Source organism: Mus caroli, chromosome 10 (genome assembly GCF_900094665.2).
Source record: "Mus caroli chromosome 10, CAROLI_EIJ_v1.1, whole genome shotgun sequence".
Lineage (NCBI taxonomy): Eukaryota > Metazoa > Chordata > Mammalia > Rodentia > Muridae > Mus > Mus caroli.
Genome location: NC_034579.1, coordinates 29,977,461 through 29,985,624, shown reverse-complemented (window position 1 = coordinate 29,985,624; position 8,164 = coordinate 29,977,461). Strand labels below are relative to the sequence as shown.

General features: G+C 41.2%; 1 protein-coding gene across 2 annotated transcripts in view; it reads left to right on the top strand.

Annotated features, from left to right (window-relative positions):
* Positions 1 to 7,704, top strand: part of Dse (dermatan sulfate epimerase) — a 55,270-nt gene extending 47,566 nt beyond the window's left edge. Inside the window, exons 5-6 of one of the 2 annotated variants that reach the window (XM_021174442.1) lie at positions 2,980 to 3,187; positions 5,142 to 7,704. In XM_021174442.1, coding sequence (XP_021030101.1) covers positions 2,980 to 3,187; positions 5,142 to 6,900 — 1,967 coding nt within the window. In that variant the 3' untranslated portion in view covers positions 6,901 to 7,704. The remainder of the gene's footprint in view (positions 1 to 2,979; positions 3,188 to 5,141) is intronic. The other variant, XM_029482747.1, reaches the window with a different exon arrangement.
* The last annotated feature ends 460 nt before the right edge of the window (positions 7,705 to 8,164 follow it).

The following is an 8,164-nucleotide window of genomic DNA, read 5'->3' as shown; positions in this document are numbered from 1 at the left end:
AAAAAAAAAAAGACTAGACAGGCTCTCCCCTTATTAGATTAGTTATCCATAAATTAATGCAGCAGCCAAGAATTGGCTCAGGTACAATGCTTGTCATGCAGGTATGGGAACCTGGGTTTGAATTGAATTTCTGGAACCTATGCAAAGCCAGACTCAGTAGCAGGATCTGTTATTTCAACACTTGTCTGGGGAAATGAAAGTTGTGGGCTACCTAGCCTGGAATCCACAGTGGTTAACAGCAAGAGATCCCATCTAAAACAAAGGGAAAGTGACCTGACCTCTAAGATTATCCTCTAAGTCCACACAAACACCATGCAATGGGCATACTTCCTTTTGTACTCAAGTGCACGTGCATGTTCACACACACAAAGATAAAAAGTGAAACTTCATAGCAAATAGCCATTTAAAGAGGCAGATAAGGCCTACTCTGGGAACTCAAATGCTTATTTTTAGACTTACAAAGAAGTGTAGTTTGTAGTTCTTCTTAATAATCAAAGACTGTCTAAAGGAAGGGACTGCAAGAAGGTCCCAGGGTTTGTAATTTGAGCTGAGATCTACAACAAGCCTTCTCCTGGTCATTTATTTCTTTTGCTAGGAAAGACAGTACATTTAAGGGGGCCTCAGCTATTGTGCTTAGTAATGCAACAAACTTAAGGGACATCTCTACTAAGCTAGGCATTGTAATGGACAATTTAAGATTTAAAGAAGAATATGTCCCCCTATTTAAAGAAACTTGTAGTATGAGTTGTGACATACCATATTTTGTAATATAATTATACTAGAATATTGCTCATTCAGCTATTAGAAATTAAATTGCTAGCTATAAATACATTCGTGGTAGCACTTTAGAAAAGATTCTATGTTTATTTTATTCTTTCAGTTTATTCTGAACCACTCCACACATGCCCCTCTCTGATATTTCAGTCATGATTATTCTTGTTTGGTACAGGGTTTTCTTCCTTTCTGCTCTATGACATTTGAATTTCATTTTGGTTTTCTTCCCTAACACCAGCAATGATACCTGACTCTGATTCTTGCATTTTTTTTCTTCCTTTTTTTTCTTCCTTTAATTCTGGCAGCGTGTATTAACAGAAGCTTTCCTGAGAATTCAGTTTTTGTCTTCACTCTGATAAGCAAATTAAGTTTTACTCTATTGGAAGCCAAACTGAAACACCCTATATTCTTCTTCTTTTTTTTAAATTGGATATTTTCTTTATTTACACTTCAAATGTTATCTCCTTTCCCAGTTTGCCCTCCAGAAACCTCCTATCCCATCCCCTTCTTCCTCTGCTTCTATGAGGGTGCTCTTCCACCCACCCACCCACTCCCACCTCCCTGCCCTGGCATTCCCCTACACTGGGGCATTGAGCCTTCACAGGACCAAGGACCTCTCCTTCCATTGATGCCTAACAAAGGCCAACCTCTGCTACATATGTGGCTGGAGCCATGGGTTCCTCCATGAGTACTCTTGGATGGTAGTTTAGTCCCTGAGAGCTCTGGGGGGTCTGGTTGGTTGATGTTGTTCTTCCTATGGGGTTGCAGACCCCTTCAACTCCTTCAGTCCTTTCTCTAACTCCTCCATTGGGACCCCATATTCAGTCCAGTGATTGGCTGCGAGCATCCATCTCTGTATATGTCAGGCTCTGGCAGAGCCTCTCAGGGAGATAGCTATATCAGGCTCCTGTCAGCAAGCACTTCTTGGCATCTGCAATAGTGTCTGGCTTTAGTGACTTGCTTTTCTGGTGGAATGTGGCTATCTAGGGTTTGCTGTAGTGGGAGAACTGGGTTCTGATGATGCCAAGTAACCTTGGTTTCTGTTGCTTATATTCTTGTGCTTGCCTTTCACCATCTGGTTATCTCTAGTGCTACTTGCCCTCACTGTTCTCTGACTGGAACCTGTCCCTTCTGTGCTCCTGGTTGTGTCAGAACTCAGAGTTAAGCTGTCTCTCTGATTGTGTGATTTGGGGATCCTGGGATCCTGAGATCCTTGGTGTGCCAGAGCTCCTGGGCATCAAGCTGCCTCTGGGGCCCTGAAATCCTGGTGTGACCAAGCTCCTGAGATCCTGTTGTGTCAGAGGTCCTGGGAGTCGAGCTCTCTCTGGGTGTTGCAGGAGTGGGTGGGGAGTCAGAGCCCTGGGTTTGATCTGGGCACAGGTACAAGCTGGAAGGAACCCATGCCTCTGGCTGGGTAGGGATTTGTGTTTCCCTGGTTCCTGAGGGGGTCCCAGTTACGGTGGTTGTTGGGAAAGATGTTGTGGCCTCAGCTGTGATCTTTAGTGTGTCAGAGCTCCAGTGCTCCTGGGTTTGTCCAATCTCTTGGGAGTGGAGCTTCCTCTTGTGATCCTGGGCAGTTCAGAGCACTTGGGACCTGGGCTCTCTCTAGGTGTTGTAGGAGTAGGTGCAGAGCATCTCAAAGTGCAAGTTCAGCCCAGAAGGAACCCGTGCCACTGGCTGGATGGGGTGGGGTGGGTTGGGGGGATGTCCTGGATCCTGGGGATGCCAGTTACTCGGGGTGTTGGGGCAGATGTTGGGGCCTCCTCACCTGTAATCCTGGGCATGTTAGAGTACCTGAGAGTTAAGCTTCCTCTGGGTGTTGTGGGCCTGAGCACCCTCCATTCTTAGCTTGGCCTAGAATTCGAGTTGAGATGCAGAAAATCCTAGTGCTCATTACAGCTTCAGGACTACATCTGCAGAAGATGGTGTCTGTCCTAGATACAAGCTTAATCATTCATAGCGTGGGCATTGAGAGTGAGGAAGGGAGCCAGTGTGTGCCGCATCTGTTACCAACAACAGATACCAGCTTTCAAGGCAATTATGGTAAATCGGTATGGCTCAGGCCACGAATGTCACAGATTTGTTATTTTTATCTAAGATAAACTATTTATTGTAATTTTAAAATAGATGTGATGTTCACTGTTTGGACTATTCTAGTAATATAGAGTTTTAAATGCAATCTTTTCTAACTTTTTCTGCCCACAGGGTTTCAGAGAACTGTAGCCATTGCAGACTCAAATTACAACTGGTTTTATGGCCCAGAAAGTCAATTAGTGTTTCTGGATAAATTTGTCATGCGTAACGGGAGTGGAAACTGGCTGGCTGACCAAATCAGAAAGAACCGTGTAGTGGAAGGTCCAGGTACACCATCCAAAGGGCAGCGCTGGTGCACTCTACACACAGAATTTCTCTGGTATGACATTGTTGAGCTGGCTTTCCAATGAATTGGTATCCAGGTTTATACTACGCACTGTGCTTTTCTACAAAACAAACAAAAACCTCTCTCCATAGCACCTAAGTAGATATACTTTTAATTCAATTCTTAAGAATGTCTAAACCTCCATTAGGAACAGTGTTGATGATCTAATTACCATCTGCATTTCTTATACTAGAGATATCCTAAGCTTGGACTATTTCATAAATGAACCTGCTTTGTTTTGATTTTATATCATTCATTTCTTACATTGTTTAAAGACTCACAGTTTTGGCTGGATTAATCTGATGATCACCCCCCCCCCAAAAAAAAAGTAGTAAAATATTTTATTTTGCCTTGGTAAATGGAGCATTATAATCCTCTAAAGGCATAGCTTTTCCCAAGTTTCACAGCTGTTCAGTGTGTTCACAGTATCTGACAGGTTCACTTTGATAATAAAAAGACCATGTAATTCTTTTTGTTGTAATCTTTTAAGCCTAAAAGAAACTTGGGTCCCATTTTTTTTAAGTATTGCCAAGTATGTTGGCATGAAGTAAATTAAAGTCAAAATGATGGTTAATTGTTAAGTTTTGAAAAGATTAAATTCACATCGTATTCAACCCCCAAGTTAGCATTTTCAGAAATTTCTTGACTTTTATTTCTACACACATTCTCCCTGGAGTTTAAATAAGGAGGAAAATATTATAGAGTAACTGTCTATCCTTTAACCAGCATTGTAAAACTCCTTTCACGGAAGAATTTAAGGCAGTATATGTAAGTATTCCTTTGCTTCTTTCAGAGGGAATGCAAGTAATTACACAAATGCATTTCATTTAAGCATAAATAAGAGACAACTAAGAGAGTTCTAGAGAGCTAGCTGTAGGAGTTAGATTAATGCTACATCTGAAGTTTAAAATGTGCTTTTGTGAGAATTTTCAAACCTATCAAAAGCTGAGAGGATGGTCATTTAGTTTTATGTATATTTGTTATGTTACATTAATTAAGCAACTACTATACTAGTCTCCAGTACAAAGATTTCTGATTTCTGACACTGAGACTCTGTAAGTGGAGAAAACCAAACACCAGTAAGACCCAACTGAACTCTGGGTAATTGGCTCACTAGGAAAAAGTATGAGCTAGCAACCAGTCTACCTCCTCTTCCTCATCATGAGACCTTTTCAAGGCAGTTGTCCTAGCTTATCAAAAATAATCATCTGTGTTCTTCACTGCCGTAGCATTTTGTGTTAAATATCAAGTTCTATTAATGAACATTGAACATAAATAAAAATAAGCCATTTCTGACTACAAGTTAAAACAAAGCAAAACCTTTGGTTCTGGGCTTATCAGGCCACAGTTTTAAATGTGCCAATGTTTGTTTCTTACAATTTGACCCATTTATATTTTTTTGGCATGCTATTCACAGTACATTGTGTCTCCTCTGTGAAGTTGTACCATGTTTTAATAGTTTTAGGGGGGAAATGTCTAACACAGGAACAAATTCCAGACTGATCCTCAGCTCCTGTAGAACAGCTCTCCGGTGCAAGTCCAGCTGGATGTTCAGATCCAGAGACTAACATGGGCTTCTCTAGAGTAGGAACCTGTTGACTAGAATTGTGATGAAATGTTTAAATCTAAGAGTCCCAGAAATCTGGATGGCAACTCCGAAGTTGCCTAGTAAAGAATATCCAAGTAGAAGTTAGTGGCAGAAATTGTTTTCATCCTCAGCCCAGTAACACAGGTTACACAGGGTGTTTCCATGAAGTTCCCAGTGCTCAGCCTGGTGTATGCTGATCTGAGAGTGTTTTGTGACATGTCCCAGATATTCTGCCCTGCCGTGGGTAGCATCTGTAGATTGTGTATTGCAACCATATTACCATGTGGCACCATAGTTCTAGTGAGTTCTTTTTACTTTCATCAGGAAACCATTTAATTTTTAAAAATTTATTCCCCTCAGGTATGATGCCAGCTTGAAACCCGTTCCACCTCCAGATTTTGGTACCCCAACATTGCATTATTTTGACGACTGGGGTGTTGTGACTTATGGAAGTGCACTACCTGCAGAAATCAACAGGTCATTCCTTTCCTTCAAGTCAGGAAAACTTGGGGGCCGTGCAATATATGACATTGTCCATAGAAACAAATATAAAGACTGGATCAAAGGGTGGAGAAATTTTAACGCAGGACATGAGCACCCTGACCAAAACTCTTTCACGTTCGCCCCCAATGGTGTGCCGTTCATTACTGAGGCCCTCTATGGGCCAAAGTACACCTACTTTAACAATGTTCTAATGTTTTCTCCAGCTGTGTCCAAGACTTGCTTTTCTCCCTGGGAGGGTCAGGTCACAGAAGACTGTTCATCAAAATGGTCAAAGTATAAGCATGACCTGGCAGCCAGCTGTCAGGGGAGAGTAATTGCAGCAGATGAAAAGGATGGGGTTGTTTTTATCCGAGGAGAAGGCGTAGGAGCATATAACCCCATGCTCAACCTGAAGCACGTTCAGCGGAATCTCATCCTTCTCCACCCACAGCTTCTCCTTCTTGTAGACCAGATCCACCTGGGAGAGGAGAGCCCGCTGGAGACAGCAGCGAGTTTCTTCCACAATGTGGATGTCCCTTTTGAGGAGACAGTAGTAGATGGGGTCCATGGGGCTCTCATCCGGCAGCGAGACGGTCTCTATAAAATGTACTGGATGGATGATACTGGTTATAGTGAAAAAGCAAACTTTGCCTCAGTGATGTATCCTCGGGGTTATCCCTACAACGGGACAAATTATGTGAATGTCACCATGCATCTTCGAAGTCCTATCACCAGGGCAGCTTACCTCTTCATAGGGCCATCTGTGGATGTCCAGAGCTTCAGCATCCATGGAGACCCTCAGCGGCTGGATGTGTTCATAGCTACCAGTGAACACGCCTATGCAACTTACCTGTGGACAGGTGAGAACACAGGGCGTTCTGCTTTTGCACAGGTCATTGCAGATCATCAGAAAATTCTGTTTGACCAGAGTTCGGCCATCAAAAGCACCACTGTCCCTGAAGTGAAAGATTATGCTGCTATTGTGGAACAGAATCTGCAGCATTTTAAGCCCGTGTTCCAGCTGCTTGAGAAGCAGATCCTATCTCGAGTCCAGAACACAGCTAGCTTTAGAAAGACTGCTGAGCGCTTATTGAGGTTTTCAGATAAGAGACAGACAGAGGAAGCCATTGACAGAATTTTTGCTATATCCCAGCAACAGCGGCAGCAACGAGGCAAGTCAAAGAAAAGCCGAAAGGCGGGTAAGCATTACAAGTTTGTGGATACGGTTCCTGATATTTTTGCACAGATTGAAGTTAATGAGAAGAAGATTCGACAGAAAGCTCAGATTTTAGCACAGAAAGAACAGCCCATAGATGAAGATGAAGAAATGAAAGACCTTTTGGATTTTGCTGATGTCACCTATGAGAAGCATAAAAATGAGGGTTCTATGAAAGGTGACTTTGGACAGGTGCGGATGGTGACAAGTCACAACAAAGCACCTTCACTGTCAGCCTCCTACACCAGACTCTTCTTGATTCTGAACATTGCCATCTTCTTTGTCATGTTGGCAATGCAACTGACTTATTTCCAGAGGGCTCAGAGCCTCCATGGCCAAAGGTGTCTTTATGCGGTCCTCCTAATAGATAGCTGTGTCTTATTGTGGTTGTATTCCTCCTGTTCTCAGTCTCAGTGCTAACGCCAAAGCCATGAGCCTCTCGTGATCACTAGAGGTCATGAAATATATGCATATATTTCCTAATTGGTTCTAGTTTCTCCCCCAGATTTATTTGAGCAAATTTCAGAGAAGTTGTTTTCACACACAAAAAGTGGGGGTATGGAAAGCCCTGAACTAGACACACAAAGGATGTACCTAAGGTGTAAGAATAGCTTCGGCTGTCCCCTTGTGTTTCCGGGAATGTTTGGCTTTGCTGGCTGACCAGTATCTATTAGAAGAGTCAAAAATACCTGTTTTTTTTTAATATCATCTTTCTGTTACTATAAAGAAAAAAATGAATTGGACTTTATTATCATTAATTTAATTCTGTTAGAAGCTTCCAGATTCTGTATTATGGAACATATGGAGGCACATAATTCCAAGCAATACAGGCTGTTAAAATATAAATAATGGGAACTGTGATTATAAGACCTGGAAACTTCATGAAATAACATGATAAAATGATAGCAGAAAATCATAAAGGAATTGAAATTTTTTAAAATGGAAAACATGTAAGAATGAACATCTGTTTGATGATGTTTGTCAGTGCGGGAATGGTATTTGTGGCTTTTCGATAAATAATACAATAACAGGTAATTTCATATTCTCTTCCTCTTTTATGTAAAATGTTTATAGACCCAAAGGCCAAAGTTTTTGAAATAAACTATTTTATATCTTGAAACTCAATACCAAAGAACATGGAACTAAAGTTTTGGTGTGATTCTGATGTTTTTAATTAGAAAAGTTTCTTCAAGTTTATTTTGCTAAATAAACCAATCATAATTATGATCTCTCCTGCTCTGGTGTGCTTCTTCTGTGTTCCATTAAATTCAAAGTGCATTTCTATTTTCCAGAATCTTCTAAGAGAGAACTTCATTTTACTATGCATTCACTAAACTTACTTGATTTTCTGAAAAACATAATTTCACACTTTGTATTTTTCTTGTCTAAGCATATTTCAAACAGTTAACACAGAAACCAAAGTCTGGTTAGCCTAAGTAAAAGATTTCTGTAATTAGGTGCAATCACATCCTCAGGGGCCAGCAGCATCAGAGAATGCTGGAAATGCAGGCCACAGTTTCTGCTTGCACAGAAGAAAATGTTATACTTGGACTGAAAGCATAAATCATATTACAGATAGTGTATTTGAGGCTGATAAATTTCTCCCTTGAAAATGGAAATGGATTGAGCATACATTTTTGGAATAAGGGCATGCTTACTGATTTATGGAGCTAAGCATAATAGC